General features: G+C 39.9%; 1 protein-coding gene and 1 long non-coding RNA gene across 5 annotated transcripts in view; both read right to left on the bottom strand.

Annotated features, from left to right (window-relative positions):
• Positions 1–613: 613 nt before the first annotated feature.
• Positions 614–19,107, bottom strand: part of Gca (grancalcin) — a 32,590-nt gene continuing 14,096 nt past the window's right edge. For 2 of the 4 annotated variants that reach the window (XM_087650813.1, NM_001106483.5), the window contains 6 exon segments: positions 14,173–14,242; positions 8,507–8,550; positions 8,096–8,243; positions 4,608–4,721; positions 4,231–4,289; positions 614–3,061 (listed from right to left, as the gene is read on the bottom strand). In XM_087650813.1, the coding sequence (XP_087506939.1) occupies positions 3,035–3,061; positions 4,231–4,289; positions 4,608–4,721; positions 8,096–8,243; positions 8,507–8,550; positions 14,173–14,242 (462 nt within the window). In that variant the 3' untranslated portion in view covers positions 614–3,034. 4 annotated transcript variants of the gene reach the window in all.
• On the bottom strand, positions 4,823–7,299 carry LOC147995483 (uncharacterized). Its single transcript, XR_015683526.1, has 2 exons — positions 7,223–7,299; positions 4,823–6,260 (listed from the first exon to the last, which is right to left on the bottom strand). It is a non-coding gene; the product is annotated as an uncharacterized LOC147995483 (long non-coding RNA).

Genomic DNA, 19,107 nt, shown 5'->3' with positions numbered 1-19,107 from the left:
GGAAATCGTGCTTAAAAGTAAGTAGAAGGAACTGCAACAAGGAGGATCCAAAGCACAGGTTTCCTAGCATTCAAATGAGAGATAGGTCTTGAGTCACAAAGGCGTCCAGATTTCTCCAAGTGTTTTTGCTAGAAAGTTTTCTTCTGTGTTCTAAATTAGAAGGAAATTTCAGTTTAATATCTGGAGAGATGTCCTGAAACAATGAGACTTGTATCCATTTAAAATACTGTCTGCATTCACCACCTCTAGACATTCTAAGCATTTGCATTTGTACCTTCCAATAGTGTGGATGTACTCTGCAGACATAGCTTAGATGATTCCTGAGCCTTAGGCATTCACTTGAGGAAGCTTAACTCACTACATAAACGATTTCACTAAAACAAACAAGAGCTTTCCTAGCAAGTACCAAAGTGCTAGGAGAGCCGCGGTTGTGCGTTCCCTGTTAAGCAAAGGATGTAACTGAAAGCAGTCTCGGGATCTCAGCACGTGGGTTCAATTTACAAACTTTTCAAAACATATTCCTTTCAAATTTACAGAATGTTGTTAATGGAACAAGACAAAACATATCCACTTTAGTTTATCAAAAATAAAAGAACATTTAAAAATAAGCACATTTCTCACAAATAGTATTTATTTTGGTTGTTCAATTAGTATTATCATAAGGTTACAAGTGAACATGATTTGTATATTTTAATTAAAGAAATACCACAAATTGATTTTTGTTATTTTTTTAATTGCACAGAGTTTAAACTACCTTGATAAATTCTACTTTCTTCCAGGCTAAAGGCCTTTTCTGGAAATAAATATATAACTTGAATATATATTTGTTAACTCTCCTTTTCTGAATGCATGCCTAAAATAGGTTAATGAGCACAGTCCTTAAAATACATTTAAAGTGGACCAAATCAAGATTCCCATAGTATTGATTTTCCCTTGATGTAATTTAAAATGTGTAAACTGCCACTCAGACTAGAAGTGCAATACGTGACATTTACCCATTTGGCAATCTTTTAGATAATGGTTGAATTAATGCACCGCTGTTTGAACTGAAGCATCTCATTACAGTAGATACGTAACAAATTTTGTATGATACAAAACTTTACAGCAAGCTATTTGAATGTTTATTTAAAAATTCTCAAAGCGACATGGAAACATGTTTACTGTACAAATAAAAGCACTTATACATTAAGGGTGTACATTGCTCAGTGACTTGCAACATCATGATGTGGCTTCTGTGTTCTATCACAGCTTCAGATTCTGCATTCAGTGGTTCTCTTAATGCTGCTTCAGGCTACTGAGTATGTGGTCATGAACGAGCAGGCAGAGGGCAGTGTGTGTGGATTACTCACTGACCTATCCTTAGAAAACTGACAGAGTGGGTTTGATATCAAGTTACATATTAATCAATGTCAGAGTGATTAGACATCATTTCCTTTCCAGGATCTTTTGAAGTAAAAGCTAATTGTTAAGTTTTCTGTATTTATAAAAAGAGGTTGCACTTTGGGGGAGTTTTCTTTAAAAAATATTTTTAAAAATCAAGAAGTTCTGTTTCAAATATTCAATTTTGCCACAAGCTAAACTAAAATTTTATCTATTTGCATCTGAATTCAGCTAGAGTATATTTAGTTAAAATACATGAAAATTCAGAAATTAAACTAACTCTGACATCTTAGAGCAGACAACTTAATGCAAAGAACCTAGTCACTCCTTGAAATCTTTACAGAAAATTTCACCAGAAATGCTGCTTTCCATAAGCAGGAGGAGGAGGTAGAAGAAGGGGAGGAGGAGGGGCAGGAGGGAGAGGAGGAGGAAGGGAGAGGAGGAGGAAGGGAGAGGAGGAGGAAGGGAGAGGAGGAGGAAGGGAGAAGAGGAGGAAGGGGTAGGAGGAGGAAGGGAGAGAAGGAGGAGGAGGGGGAGGAAGAGAAGGAGGAGGAGGAGGGGGAAAAATATAAGAGAAAAATATCAAAACCCTTCTTGGTGGGTTTTGATACACACACACACACACACACACACACACGTCCACACTACCAATTCAACATAGAATTTCTGAACAGTTAAACAGTAACAGATTACTTGCTTTTCTTTAAACTGTTGCCATTCACTAGGAGCAGCACCAGGCTGTAACAGAAAAAAAGGTGAATGAATGCTGACCCATCACTAAAATGACCCACTCCTCAAAACTGCTTGATTCAAAGACAGTTGACATTTCAGGTTATCTATGCCTTCACTAATGAAAGAGAAAGGCATCTTCAGTTGAAATCTTTAGTATGGCCAAGGGTTTGCAAGCCTTGAATTTCTGCAAACAATGGGGCACAAGGTAGGAGGTCCACGAGTTTCTGTTCCACTGGGTTACACAGAGAGACCCTGTCTCACAAAACACAAAAAAACATTGAAGTTTAAAAACAAAGGCAATAGTGGAAGATGATAAAACATATTGTAGACAATAAACAATGCAACAAAGATGGTGAGACAATGCCTACTGCTCTAGGCTGACAGAATCTAGGAAGGACACAGTCTTAGGAGCTACAGATCCCTCATTCACAGGAAAGAATATGTGTTATGTTCTCTGACCGTTTATCAAAACCCAAAGACAGCACAAAGTGCAGATGTCCCCTCTGACTCACTCCCAGAAACACCCACAGGTACCAACAAAATCTATAACTTGTAGCCTTTAGATAATCTAGACTTTCTTTATTTGGCTTCAAAGACAACCTGTCACATGACTACATTCTGACATGCTCTATTGTTAAGAACTAAGGCTCAGGTACGCTGGTAACGGTTAGCTACACACCATTAGTTCATTCCAAGAGAGTGTGCATATATCTGCAACATCATAACTTTTCCAAAAATAATATATCCCAAATACAAAAGTTATTGCATTGAACTGTGCTTTAAGGTTAAATAAAAGAAAGGGGGTGCTTTCACAGGAAGGTATACAAAAAAGTTCCGCGAGCTTTTAATTTTAGGTAGTCCAGTCTGTTTCAATGAAGCAGAAGGATTCGCAGTCTGTCTCCACCTTTGGAATGCTAGGCTTTCAAATTGTCATGGTGCCCTGCAAAAACTAAAACATGAGGAGCATTATCACGTGGCAACAACAAATGGTTCGTATTTGTTTAAAATTAACTACACTCTCTGAGAATTTTTATTGTAAGAAGATGAAACTGCTCAAGAGTTATACTTCAAAGATGTCTATTAAGTACTGTCTGTCCCACACCCTCCATTGAGAAACAGGACAAATCCAACTCAAAACCTCTATAACATGAGAGCACATAGGAAGCACCACTTGCTGTGGCTTCAGCTTACAAACAACTGGCACTGGGCTCATGGAGAGAATTTGACATGGAAATCAAATTTCAGCTTCACACTGATAATATTCTCTCTCTCTCTCTCTCTCTCTCTCTCTCTCTCTCTCTTCCTCCTCCTCCTTCTTCTCTCTCTCCTCCTTCTCCTCCTCCTTCTCTCTCTCTCCTCCTCCTCCTTCTTCTTCTTCTTCCTCTCTCTCTCTCTCTCTCTCTCTCTCTCTCTCTCTCTCTGAAAAGATAACCACAAGTTAACAGCTCCTCATAAAAATCACCTTACCACTTAATGAACCATGTTAGTAGTTAACCACTAAAATGACTGGAAAATAAACTGCCAAACACCTGCCATGTCCTGCCATATAATTCTACATATGACTGACTTTATCTGCCATATGATTCGTTAACCTTATGTTTGCATTAATGAAAATGTAGAAAATAAGGTAGCCGCCAAATATATTATTTTCAGTTTTTGTGTTCTAGATAAGTTAATGTTTTTCAACATTTTACTGCAGTTACAGACTTATGGATTAATTCAGAGAAGTGGGGAGGGGGAGGGAGTCTATGCGCACTGCACACACATGCATACATGCTCATGACCTCATGGAGCATATGTGGAGGACAGAGGACATTTTTTGGAGAATGTTTTCTCTTCTACCAAATGGGTCCCTGAACTAGAACTCTGATTCTCTGATTGGTGGCCAAGGTCTACAGGCTAAGCCACCTCGTTGGTCCCATCACTTAACTTTTCAATAACTAACAGCAAAGCACAAATGGCATGTGTATTCAGACACTCACATCTTCATACATGAAGTTCACGATCCTTCATACATGAAGTTCACAATCACAAGGCACAAATGGCATGTGTGTTCAGACACTCACATCTTCATACATGATCACAAAGCACAAATGGCATGTGTGTTCAGACACTTACATCTTCATACATGAAGTTCACGATCCCTTGTTGCAAGTGGTCTCTTCGCCTAAAGAAATCTTGACACACAAGGAATAAAGTTTTAGAATTATAACTGAAAACCCATTAATTCTCAATACCTAAAGTCTATGATATTAAGATTGACACTATCTTAAGTGTTTTAATATTCAAAGAAAGGGAAATATGAAAACATTATAAAACTGAGCAATCTCAATCTTCTCCATTTATATTCATTATTTTAAATATTTAAGACTATTTAGGTATCAGTGAAAAAAGATGAGGAAAAAAATGCTATTATAGACTTACTGAAAGAAACAAAAACACTATTCACAAAAAAATAGCCACGTAAATTGAATCCACTGTTAAACGCTGAGTACCTGTGAGGGCACGGAGCTTCACACAGCAGGCGACATAGTCATCAAAGAAAATCCGGCCATTCTTGCTGTAGCGTCTAACAATCGCTGCTAATGTCTGTGGACTCAACCTGTAACCTAAAGAAAAAGACTGACGCATTAAAGCCTTCAAAGTTAAATGCCACCAGGTACCAAAACCACTGCAATTAATAAAGTCAGGAAACAGAGGAACTCTGAAATTTCTTTCTACACAAGAAATATTCAGTTTATTTTTGGCAGGACTGAAGTTTGAGTATATAACGGTGTATACATGGGAAGGAGGCATGCACTCTAACACTGAACCAAAGCACTTGAAAGAATATATCAGAAATACATTAATATTAAAAATGGTAATACCATTCATTAATAATTCCATATTCTATATTCATTCTGTATATATGAATAATTCCAGACAGGGGTACATAGCTGACACAATTCTAACTTTGTAACAAAATCAATTCTACAGAAAGACAATGACTATCTTCATTGGCATTTAAAATGTATATTTATCCTGAAATCACCAGCACAGGTATTTGATAGAGATTAGCACTTCAGTACTGCAGTGCCAAAAGCAGGACCATGATTGGTCTTTGTTATGGTTCAAATACTGTATCTCTGATAGAATGTCTGTTATTTCTGAAAATTAGTCTGGCCATAAGTGGTGGAAACCAGAAAATGTTATTTCTTCTTCAAGTTTTTTTTTTCTTCACACATATTTGTTCCTTCAAAGTTCCTTCCTTACACTCCATTCAGTGTAAAATTTAGTGTGGATGCCTGTCTCCGTACAGCTTCTGATCATGTACTTCCAGTGTTAAGTCCTTCACGTCTGTTTTAAGTTCTACCCAAATGACTGCTCAATTGCTTTCATTTGAAAATATATTATCTGAAAAACTGGAAGGTTATCAAGAATGAATATCAAATAATAGAAATAAAAATTCAGGGATTCTATCTGCTACACTTCTAGCATGACGCTAATACATTAAATGAGACATGAACACATAACTCAGGAGATGGATACATTTGGTCTACATATTAATAGATCCGTAGATTTAGAAAAAAGTCACTAATCCAGCCAAAGATAAAAATCAGTACCAGAAGGAAAATTCCACCTATAGTCCTAATAAAATATAACCCACGGGGGTAGGAGGAGCCAGGGCCAAAGCACTTGCTCAGTTCAATCCCCAAAAACTACAAAACAAAATAAATCATGTATATAGGATACATGTATGATCTCATATATATACATGTATGATCTAATATATATACATGGGAAGGAGGCACGCACTCTACCACAGAACCACATGTATATATACACACAATTCATATGTATATACCCAGAAAACATGCTTAAAGTAAATATAAATTAAGAGCCATACGAAAACACACAATAACTCAACTACGTGAAGATACAGTTAAACATCCATCTAGTGAGTTATGATCTGGGTGTGGGATGAACACAATTCCTAAAAATTTTCCATAACTTAAGGACTTTAAGAATATTTGAAGGCGTTAAGTTTGAATGGTTCAGGATAACTTAAACATGTGATTACAGTTTGAGGGAGCACGGGACACAGCAATTGTTTGTAGGCCAGAAGACAACTTGTCAGGTGTCAGCTCTCTCCTTCCACCATGTAGCCCCTGGGAATCAAGTTCAGGCCATCGCATTAGCAGGGGCTTTTAGCCACTAAGCCTCCTTGCAGGCCCAGAGCAATCCTTTCTTGCATTCAGATGCTGCTTCAACCCCTGAACCTTTTCAGGTTGGTCTGTTAGTTTGTTGGGCTTTGGGGGGGGGGGGGTGTTTGTTTTCTGACTTTTTTTCAAGACAGGTTTTTCTCTGTATAGCCTTCCTCGGCTGTCCTGGAATTCATTCTGTAGGCCATGCTGTCCTCAAACACAAGTATCAGCTTGCCTCTGCCTCCAGAGGCACCACCACTGCCCGGCTCCCTTTTTAAAAATTCCCTTTGAAAAAAACTAGCAGAATTTTTTTAAAAAAATTATACTATTAAAAAGCAGAGTTGAATCAACTATTATTAAAGATCTACAATTGAACATGTTTATTTGGCCAAGATCTTCCCTGGATACTAAAATCAAATGTCTATTTACATAATTAAGTTGAAAGAATTCACTAGTTTGAGCTTTGGCATATAATTTAAGCCCAGAATTTAAATTTTAAACAGGTAATTTTCATTTATATACATTTTGTTTATAAGTAAACATGTACAAAAATTACTAGATAAAAAAAAATTAAAGAAGCTCCTTAAAGCTGGGCAAAGCTACTGAAAGCCTGGCTCACATTTACAACCACAGAGTCCAAAGAAGGAGGATCTCAGTGGATCTGAGGTTTGCCTGGGCTACACAGTGTGCTCCAGAACAGCCTGGGTATAAAGTGAGCAGAATGAGAATCTAGCTTTATAACCTACATACATATGCACATATTGCATATGGTATATATAAGGAGAGAGGAGGATATAAAAGAAAGGCAAGTATGGCAAAGAACCACAGCAGTACTTGTCAGGGTAATAAACATCAGTGTACATTACCACTCTCTGCAAAGTGAACCGAGAGCCTTAGCCTATGAGAAGTACAATGAAAATAATTACATCTTTTAAACTAATCTGAAGTGCACTCTTTCCACTTTGAAGTTTGTCAGGACCTGCTGCCACTCGTGTCCTACACTGTGTAAGGAAAAGGAGAAAAACAGACAAGTTATTATTCTGTTTAAAAGCTAGAGACACCTGTGGTTGACAGTCGCAGGCTTTCATACAGAATTAGAGAGTCCACTAAGGTATAAATGTATGAAACACAAATGGCAGGTGCTAACATTAGGGATGACAGTTAAATGTACTCAGGAAATTCACAATGAATAGAAGACTGTCTTCGGAAAAAAATTCAGATAAAATTATGAAATGGATATAAGGACTCAGTGGTAGAGCGCTGGTCTCCCATATACAAAACTGAGGACTCAATGTTCAATGCTACCACAAAAGAAAGAAAGAAAGAGAGAGAGAGAGAGAGAGAGAGAGAGGGAAGGAGGGAGGGAGGAGGGAGAGGGAGGGAGGGAGGGAAAATGAAAATGCAGCAGTAATAAAGATTGTGTTAGTATCTTTGATTAGGACTTACCTACAGTTGTGAGCCAAAATTAAGGGACACACCAACAAAAAACAGCCCTTTATTAATTAAAGCATGTAACAAAGATAATTTTGTGAGCTGGAAAGACGGTTAAGTGAAGAACAGAACACTTTCTGCTCTTGCACAGGACCTAGGTTTCATTACCAGCACTCAGGTAGTAACTCCAGTTCCAGGGAATCAGAGGCCCTCTTCTGGGTTCCTAGAGCACCAGGCACATAGATCATACTCATACATACTTTCAGGCAAAAAAAACTCATAAGATAAAATAAATTATTTATGAATATGAAAAGTCCAGAGCTGCGTCAAAGAGTAAAGAAGATTGTAAAAAATGCTAAAAGTCTTACCCATGAGCGCGATGGCTTGACTCAGCTCATGATGCTCTATGGTGCCACTTTGATCCTGGTCAATGCTCATGAAGTTCTGCTTCCAGGCATTGAGAGCTGCCCAAAGCTCCTTGAACTCGTTGAATCCCATTTTTCCTGTGTAGTCTCTCTAACAGTTTTATTAACAAAAATAAGTTTGGGTACCTGAGAGAATTCATCTGATCCTGTTCTCAAATCACTGTCTGAGAAGTACGTATTCTTTTGCAGTTCGCCTGGCACAGCCTAAGAATAGATTTCTGTGTGAAAATGAAACTATGTGGACTTTAAACAGGATCTTACAGAATATAGTTAGCTCTAAAATTAACAATTGGTTTAATGTTAAGAAAGCAGTGATTCTATATTCTCCTATTTTCTATTTTCATTCAAGGATACATCCAACATGGCAATCATAATTCTGCAGGTTTCCAAGCTGAAAGCTGTAAGACATATTCAATATTTGAATATTAGACTCTTTCTAGTTTTATCTATGCAACATTAGGATATTCCTCACTTCATAAAAATATTCACAAATAAACAACACAAAACCACTATAATAAATATTTATTGACTGCTATGCATTTAGAAAAGTAAAAATAAAATATATAGAAAAATTACTATCTTCGAATTATTCACACTTAATGAAGCCAGTTACAGAGAAACTGAACGTTACTGTGATAGATACATTACAGACTTCCAGGCTTTGCCAAGAGCCTGGGAAGAAAGCAGGTTTCAGCCTTCACAACACCAGAGGCAGGGAGAGGGAGGTTTACCTGGATATCTGCGGTGTACCCAGAAGTTACAACATGTGCAGCACTTAAGATAATGTGTGAGGGGAAAATGCAAGAGGACATCAGACAGGCAAAGAAAGGTCAGACCAGGACATCCTTGAATACTACACTTTAGATCAATGAACATCCTTGCAGTGACACAGCAGAAAAAAGAAAGCTGAATACTTAACATGTGAACTCTAAACAAAAGGATTATACTGAGAGGAGACTGGGGTAGGTGAAGTGTGCTGGCTTAGTAAAGAGACCTAGTGAGGTTCTATATCTGTTCCGGGGACTCTTAGGGAAAGACTGCAGGCCCTTGAGGGGACAGGAACTCTGTAAGAAGACCAACAGAGTCAACTAAGCTGAACCCCTGGGAGCTCTCAGAGACTGAGGCACCAACCAAAGAGCATACATGGCAGACGTGCAGCTCAGTCTCCATATGGGTCCCCCAATAACTGGAGTGGAGGTTCTCCCCTAAAGCTGTAGCCTGACTATGGCATCCGTTCCCCTACAGGGCTGCCTTGTCTGGCATCAGTGGGAGAGGGTATGCCTAATCCTGCAAATACTTGGTGAGCAGGGATGGGGGGATACCCTACCTTCTCAGAAGAGAAGTGGAGGGATGGATGGAGAACTCTGTGAGGGGGAACCATTTGGAATGGAAAGAAAGAAAAAGAGGAAGGAAGGAAGGAAGGAAGGAAGGAAGGAGGGAAGGAAGGAAGGAAAGAGGGAGGGAGGGAGGGAGGGAAGGGAGGGAGGGAGGGAAGGAAGGAAGCAAGGGAGGGAGGGAGGGAGGAAGTGAAAGAAAGAAAGAAAAGAAAGAAAGGAAGGAAAGGAGGGAGGGAGGGAAGGAGGGAGGTAGACCTAATGAGAAATGGTGATCCTCTGAGCAGAAGCAACTGTGTTCTCTGGAGAAAGAAATGAAGACCAACACAAATCATGTTAAGAAAGGAGTCCTCGGGGTAGTGTCTACACCCCTAAGAAACGCAGTCTTACAGCACACCCCCTGATCCTCTGGTTCTTACTATCTCTCCCCTACTTCTCGGCAATGATCCCTAAGCTGTAGTACAGGCAAATCATGAATGCAGAGAGCAGAAGAAACAGTTTTCCCTTGGGAAGAGAATACATTTGGTTATACAGTACAAACGGGCTGAACTGAAAACATACATACAAGCAACATTACATAGACTGAGAAGAGCGCATTTATGTGTGTAAGAATATAGATGCATATATGTATGTGATGTAATTAATGAAAAGAGGCCATGAATTTGAAAGAGAGGGCAAGCAGGGGAGTACATGAGAGGGGGGTTGGAGAGAGAAAGCACTGTGAAAATGTTGCAATTATATTAAATAAAGAAATTAAGTAAAATAAAGGCATTGTAAGAAATATTACCATTTCCTTATTTATTTACAATGAAGCCAAGCCACTAAAAGTAATTCAAATTTGCAAAATTGTATCACAATTACATTTAACTAGTTGGGCTGACTTTTCTAAAATAAGAGACATATTAGCAAATTTCAAGTAAGGATATAATATTCTTTTAGATACTTGATATTAGTGAATGAATAGATAATTGAGATTCCCTTTATTTTGTACTGCTTGATAACATTTTAAAAATCCTTCAAACCTATTAAATTAGATAAATTTCAAAATGCCTAAAGAAAAATGATAAAACATCCTGCCAGCAACAATAAGGTGTGGGTGTGTTATTCTTTTCATTGTTGTATAAAATACTTAAAGAACGGAGTTCATGGTGGCTGCTCACGTTTTGTCTGCAATCAGAAGCAAAGAGAAATGAATGCTTTCTCCTCTTTCCATTTTACTCAGACCCTAGCCAGGAGAAGGTGTCATTCACACTCAGGGTGGGTCTTCCTAGAGTGCCCTGATAAACACATCTGCTGATGTGCATCCTAGGTGATCCCAAGCCCAGCTGTGTCTATGATAAAGATTAACCACCCCAGCAGATTATATAACACAAGCATAGCAAATGGATAGTAGTTCTAATCTTACAGATAAAGCAATGTGAACCCAGAAAGATGTGTTTCTAAGTTGACAAAGGGAGTATAGACAGAGACGCCAATACTAGGGCCTCATGTTCTTCCATAAATAAACTATTGGAGTTGGGAGAGTTGCATGGAAAAAAAAAACTTTTTTTACAGTGTAACTTGGTTCACATTCAGGAAGTAGAACCTAACCAGATTAAAAGAGTAATTAAAATTTACATTAACAGGACTGGAGAGATGGCTCAGTGGCTAAGAGCACTGACTGCTGTGCCAGAGGTCCTGAGTTCAATTCCCAGCTCACAACCATCTGTAATGGGATCTGATGCCCTTTTGGTGTGTCTGAGGACAGCTACTCATATAAATAAATAAATACATAAATGAATGAATGGATGAATGATCTTTTTTAAAATTACATAAACAAGTAAGCATATCTTCGAGCTCAGGATAGAAATTTAAAGATGAAATAGTTCTATAGAACAGAAAGATGGACTTTTGATGTAGAAGATGACAGATTTTACTTTGTCCTCACAACCCAATGGAGCGGACAATATATTGATTTGCGTGGGGGGGGCTTCAACTCTTAGAAGAAAAAGAAATAATAGAAAAATATTTTGTAAGTTAAAAAGTGGAGATATATCAATTTAATGTTTGTGCATAAAGAGAATTGCTGAGAAACAACCTAGTTACCTTGGGAAAGATGCCAACTGTTGAAGACTTGGCAGCTTCTGAACATGTGTGTGAAGGTGGAGCTAAAAACAGAACTGAGGGAAGAGCTATTTTAAGAGCATGAGAAGACCCAATCCCCTCTCTGCCTTTATTCAGTTGGATGGCTGGCACACCTACATTCTCACCCAGCAGGAGTTTCGCTCTCTGGAGATGTTTCTGGACTGTGGGACACTAGGCACAATGGGAATAAACTAACTACAGAAAACAAGCCAATTCACTAAAAATTTACAGAGTTGGGAACAGTGAACGTGTGCTTTCTCTCCTAAGGAGAACAAGAGAAAAGGCAGCCCAAAGGAAACAAAGGAAATCTCTCATGACACCGACACCTGACTCCCACAGTGAAACTGTCCGGCTTCACCTTACAAGAAAGACCACAGTCTACTAGACCAGGGCTGATACTCAGCATTGTTTGAGACATGAGCAACAAAGTGTCAGACACTCAAGGGAAAATAGCCAAACAAGCTAGAAAATAAAAGTAATTTCCAGGAAGGAAAGGCCATGGAGTAAGCATATTAATAGTTTCAGAGGGATGACAGAGCATTTGTGATAAAGAGCAGAGGCTCTTAGAGCTTACGAAAGACACAGAAGGTTCATGAGAGAAAGTTGAGGGCATTCACAAAAAGGAGAACAGATGACTCGGTCCAAATAACACACATTACTGAAAGAGGAAGCATCACTGAAGAAAATTTCCCAAACAAAAAAGTACAAGAGATTCCACACTGAACACACCCACTCAGTTCCCTCATGCAAGACCACCAGACACAACACGGTGACTTGCCAGAGCAGCAGGGACCAACGGGGGGAACAGAATAATCCCTGAGCATTCAGAGAGGAAAAGCAAACCTCATGCAGGGGAGACAGAAATTTAGATGATGAAACCATGGGCCAGACATCCTTCTAAATACACACACACACACACACACACACACACACACACACACACACACACACACACACGAAACTATCAACAAGACAACAGCAGAAATGTTTTCATCAGGAGCATTTAAAACCCAGGCCCCTTCCTGTCTCTTCTAGCTGGATGTTAGCCATCACGCTATAAAACTTTCTTTGTGAATTATGTGTGGAAATGGGTTGTCACAGAGAGCTCTAGCCCTTGACAAGCAGCCACTCAATGATTGAGACCCAAATGAAAGCATCTTCAGACACTTAGTATCAAAACTTGATAAATGCTACTTAATATCTCAATGGAATAATTGATTTAAAAAATACTAGACGACAGAGGCAGAATAAAAGGAGGGATGTAACTCAGGAGTGGGAAAGAATTGCAGAGCAGAGGTAAAAGGCAAGACCAAGCTATAAAACACAGAGCATACCAGGAAGCCTGGGACAGCTGGAGGGATGCAAGAAATACCTAGCTGTCAGGTCCAAAGAAAACCCTGATTTCCCAAAGTCTGAAAGGCAGTGAATGTGTCCAGAAATGACAGTCTTGGCCCAGCTCAAGCTGGACTGTAGATGGATTTCTGGCAGTTAGATAAAAACCAGCACGTCTCAGGAACTTTTGAAACAGGTTCCCATTCGCCAAAAGGAGACATTTACAGTGCCTCTGGGAGAAGAGTATATGGTACTCCATGGATGTATTCCCATGGTTGCCTATCAAAGCCCATGCTGGTCTCGAGGTGCCTACAGTACCTACTTGTGCCTATTTACAAGTACCCATTAAACTTTTCTAAGATCCCCACACTAACATCCTGGCCCTTCTCACCTCCTCAGGCTTCCCTCCTCCCAGATATCCATCTGTTCTCTATATAACAAGATTTTCCTCCTGTCCCTTCCCCCAATCCTGAGGTTCCCCCTACCACCCTCCACCTCCCCACCTCACCCCTGCTATTCTGTTACTGTCCCCTCTCTTGCTATGTCCTCCTACTCTCCCTCCTCTTGTAGGCAACCCTGACAATGTCTACTGTCTTTTTCTCTTTGTGCTGGACACTTCCAGATGCCTGTAGCTATTTTCTCTCTTACCCACAATAAAAATCTTCCCTGAATGGAGCAGCCATTTCAGCAGTTTCTTCACTGTGCTGCCCCCGCACACTAGCCCCTGTGAATTCTGGGAAAGACAAAAGGCTACAAACAAAGAAAAGTGGCTATACACTGTCATGAGACACAGCAATAAGCATCGCATAGACATAAAGTAAATGCTGAAGATGGGCCCCAAATTATTACTCATCCAACAACGGGACAAATGATGGGATTTCGCATGGAGGAATGCAAGGATTCTAAGGCTGGAAGGGAGTTAAATACTCATTTTCCATAGCAAGACATCAATTGATAATCACAAAGCCGCAGCTGTATAGTGCTAAAGCTAGGACACTCTGTGGTCTGAACCACTTTAAAAAATGTGTCACCTGACTAATTAACATTCAAAGTCAGGAGTGTAAATGAACAGTTGTTTTCACAGTAATATATACAGAAGTATCTGGTCCTTTAAACCCATTATATGTAGAGCTTTTACTATTTTAGGTGTGCGACTAAAATTCTAGAAGTGAATTCCCTATCCTAATCGTCTATGCCAGAAAGAAGAAAGAAGAGAAAACATGATCTCACGAGCATAAGATCCACTGATTCCAGACTGTGTCAAGCATCTCTGCAGCTCTTCAGCATCCACCTCACCATCCTGCAAAAGAGAAGGCCAGGGCCTTTGAGTGCAAAGGTACCAAAGGGCATTAAATCTTAATGAGTGCTGCTCTGGGGCAACTCAGAAACACTCAACTTTCAAACCAGTACAAACAACAAATCTGCACGATAAACATTGCCAGCAAAGGCACACTCCACACAGTGGGACCTGGTACACCTTCCCCATGGGTCTGAGGTGCAATGATTCCCTTGTCTTCTCAGGGCTCAGAACAATGCAAAATGCTCTGTCACCTTACTTGTGGTCACCCTTGCTGTGCTCCCTGAAGGCACCTAAGAGCTCCCAGCCTCCCATCACTGTGCTTAGAGGGGCTTTACCAAACTACAAACTCCTTAATTGTTTTTAAAACTAGGCTTTAAAAAATTAAGCACAGTTTTAAGAGTGAGGCTGCTTTAGAAAAAACTAAATAAATTCTCCACTGACATGGACATCAGAAGGCCTCTTTGTCACACCCTACTCACGTAGACCTATTAGGAAGTAACTGTATCAAGCCTACATTGTTTCGAGAAACAAATTACAACAGTTGCTTGATGCATTCTAAGTGTATCAATACCGTGTAGAAGTCTGACAGCTCTGCAGCCCGTCCACTGCCCCAAGAGGGCAAACCCAACACCAAGCACGGTCAACCACCGCACGGGAAAAGACTTTACAAATAAAGGATTAGAAACTATGTTTCCCTCCCCCTCGCTTGATTTTAAACACTGTCCTCTCACACACTGTCAATAACAATTATAAATTGTTTTTCTCTTTAACTCCTAAGTGGGAAAATGCTATTCTAGTTGAGAATGAAATTAATAAGAATTCCTAAGACTTGTCAGTTCCTTCCCACTAACAAATCAATGAAATATTCAGACAGCACAATGATACAAAGAATTCAATAAACAGACAACATATGAATCAAGAAAACACATGAATCTAGGGAAATTAAAATTTTAAGAAATCCTGTGCAGTCTGATATTTTCTGCCCCAATACCACTATCTTTTGCAACATTCGCACACAAGTTCAACTATCCCCACACAGTAGGTTTTTTCTTAATTCTACACTTCCAAACATAGAAGATAGACTTTGAAAGATTTGGAGTGGTTCTGTAGCAACACTAGTTGAAAAAGAAACCTAGGGAAAAAAAAGTACTGTGCATTTAAGTTAAAGAATACAGAATGTATTTTGGGATTGTCCCTGTTCTGGGGAAATGAACATTAAGAAAGATGTCTCAGTAAATAACCCTGAACTTGGAGAGCCGTGTATCACACTCCCTCTTCTGTTGTGCACCTGCTTTCTTCCCTCACTGCTTTGCATAGATACAGTGTAGATCAAAGGGAGCTTGCATTTTATAATTAGAAACGTGTTCCCTGATACTGCTTTACCACCATGAAAAACTCAAGGCTATAAACTGCAGAAAGCTGTTAACTTCTTCGATGTTTTTGAGACTTTATTTGTTTTGATTTTTATTTTGCCTTGAGCGGGGAATCTTAGTGTGCCCAGGCTGGTCTCAAATTCCTGGGCACAAGAGGAATCTGCTCTGCCTCCTGAGCAGATGGAACTGCAGGCACCTCCACTGTACCCTGATGACCATTTGCACACTCTTCATCTTCTGAAGAAGCGTGTAAGAACACCCATTCCATAGATAATCCTCTTTCTAGTAACATTACTCTACCCAATTATCTTCTAAAAAGAAAAAACACATTTAACCATGTCAAATAGATTGGTCTATATTTTAATGTCTTACAAAGTGAAGAGGTCAGGCCGGTGGAAAGGGCTTTGTACACGTAAGCAGTCAACATGGAAGTGAGGCAAAGGAGGGTCCTGTGTGGACACAGGGTCAGACCTGGCTTAAAAACTGAGAAAAATGAGCTTGTGCCCATCACATGGTTCTTAAGTTAATTTTTTAAAAATCACATTAAAGCTCCATTTATTTTTAATACATTTTAAAACACATTTAAGTTGGGCATCGAAGACAAAATCTCTCATGTCTTAACCTAGCCTGACCCTAAGCCACTTAGCAATACACAACAATTAAAGGTTACAGCAGGTGTTTATATTAGGTGACTCTATGGCAACTGAAAGGAGTGACAATGAGACAAAGGGTGTATATAATCCCTTTATTAACTATGCTCAAGATCTGTGATGTTATGCTTTCATCAAAGTCTATGAGATGGAAATACGCATATACAGTGTGTGTGTGTGTGTGTGTGTGTGTGTGTGTGTGTGTGTGTACACACACACATCCAATTCTAATTTAGACCTTAATACAATATGTAGAAGCAAGCACAGTTTCATATGTCACTGAGATATGACTATCATATGCCTTGAATCTAGGAAGAGTGACAGGTAATTCTGTGCTAAGCCTCTGCTCTTAGAAAAGCAATGGGACCTGAAGAGAACTCAAGTGAAGAACAGAACGTAAGATGCTGGTGGTGTTCTATGAGATGCCACCTACTTCAGCACATCCTCCACTGCTATAAAACGAAGAGAGGATGGTCACAGACTGCAGCTAAAACCAAGGGAGAGCTTCTCATCAGCCCCCGGTTGAATTTCCAGTGCACTGTTTTCTTTCACATTCTCCATCTTTTTCATCTCCAACCCTCTTCTCAAGGAACCAAACTAACCCCACAAAACATACACTGCTAAGGATGTCCCCTCTGAGGAGTAAGTGTCGCCTGCAGGGAAGGACTAGGTTGTGAGCTAGATACGCCTCCTGTGGGATGGAACCTTCAACATCACCTTGGGCGCATCCATGACCAAGCTGAGAGCTGAGTCATGACAGAATCCAAGTGATGACACCACAAAGCTAAGAGGAAAAGAAGACTGGGAAGGGGTGGGGGTGGGGTGGGACAAAGGACACGGAAGGAAGTGTAAGAGGAAGGAAGAGTGAAAGATTTCAGCTGAGACAAATTTATAAGTCAAAAGTTCAAGCTACAGGTAAAACGTATGTGTGCAAAAGACAGCCAACCAAAATAAAGTTTTCAAAAAAGAGTCCATATTAGATGAAGTTACTTTCATGGAACAATCATTAAAGTAATTGCTATGCAAATGTACAGAGACTTGATCCAATGACTCTTAGGTACACTCACTCAACACACATTAACTGAGTAACCCACTGCATAGGAATCCCTGTCAACATACCAGGTATCAAACAGCACACAGTACACCTTCCTTGTCTTTACGATGCTTGCACTTCTGTGGTAGAAGACCGTGGACAGGGTAGCAAAGACTATGTCATGTGACAGTAAAGGCTAGGGGGACATTTCTACGTCACAGCAGAGGTGACATAGAAATGAAGGGCATGGGTACTTTGTGAGGGTGAAGAGTATTGTTATAGCATGAAGGTTCATCATATAGATGAATACTGAGGAGAGAGAATTAGGTGGTGAGGGAACCCATGCAAGCCCCTGAGTACAGTAGTCCTCAGCGGCCATGACAGTAGCTTCTGGCTGGAGTTGACAATGGACACTTGAAATGTACCTAGTAGAATTCAAATGTTCTGTAGGTGTAAGGTCCCTGCTAGATTCAAAACAAAGAACAAGTATTTCACTAGTTCTTATGTCGATGACATGCTATTGTATAAAACAGTGTTATAAAAATGACTTAAGATAGAGGCAGGTGGAGCTCTCTGAGTTCAAGGCCTTCTGGGATATGTAGTGAGACCCTGCCTAAAGAGAGAGACAGAGACAGAGACAGAGAGACAGAGATGACAGAGACAGAGTCAGAGACAGAGTCAGAGACAGAGACGGAGACGGAGGGAGGGAGGCAGACAGAGTCAGTAAGTGCTCATTGTTTCATAAAAGAAGTCTGCAGCTAGGTACAACAAGGTTACATGGCAACTTAACTGTACCACTGACCTCTTTGTATCTCCTATTCTCTATCCACAGGCCTTTATCTCGTGTATAAAGACGGCTGCTGTACCTTCAAACCCCAAGTTCCTTTCCAGGTAGAAAGAATGAAAAATGAACCAAAGGAGCCAAGGCTGTCCTTTAACAAGGCCTTTAATGTTATTACAGTTAACATTTTTATGTTGATGGTATGTGGAGCATGCATGGATGCCACAGGGCTACTTCTGGATGGCAGCTGTGCTCTCGTACCACACCCCTACACCCACCCCGCCATCATGTGCATCCCAGGATTTGAACTCAGATCATGAAGTACCCTAGCAATGCCTTTATTTAGAAAAAGCATTCCAAAGAAATTCTATCCACATGACTTTTTTGTCTTACAGCAAATGGATACTTTCTATAGCTATGACTTTCCAGCTTCTAGGAGAGACTGAGAGGAAGCTGTCTATTGGGCTTGAGTAGCCAGTCATGGTTCCCATATGGTAATTCTATACAAAGCCACACTTCTTAGAAAAGCAATGGGACCTGAAGAGCACTCAAGTGAAGAACAGAACATAAGATGTTATCCATGTTCTATGACATGCTACCCACTTCAGCACATCCTCCACTGCTGTAAAACAAGGGGAGGATGGTTACAGACTGCAGCTAAAACCAAGGGAGAGCCTCTCCTCATCAGTCAGAATCTGAATTTCCAGGGCACTGTTTTCTTTCATGTTCTCAATCCTTTTCCTGCCCAAGCCTCTCCCAGAAACAATCACAATTTCCAAGTTGCCAATTGATAGCCTGCCCCAGATTCAGACATAGTTTTTCTACTTGAAATTCTACCCTATAATCTGGATGTACCATCCTGTTATATCCCATAGACACAAATGTTACATCTCTCACCCAAATGATGTACAACGTGTGTGTGTGTGTGTGTGTGTGTGTGTGTGTTCTATTTATATAATATGCATATAAAACCATGGGTTCACATGATCATCTCCCTAGCGTGCTCTCTCTCTCTCTCTCTCTCTCTC

Source organism: Rattus norvegicus, chromosome 3 (assembly GCF_021556685.1).
Source record: "Rattus norvegicus strain SHRSP/BbbUtx chromosome 3, alternate assembly SHRSP_T2T, whole genome shotgun sequence".
Lineage (NCBI taxonomy): Eukaryota > Metazoa > Chordata > Mammalia > Rodentia > Muridae > Rattus > Rattus norvegicus.
This window is presented reverse-complemented; position numbering and strand designations above follow the sequence as displayed.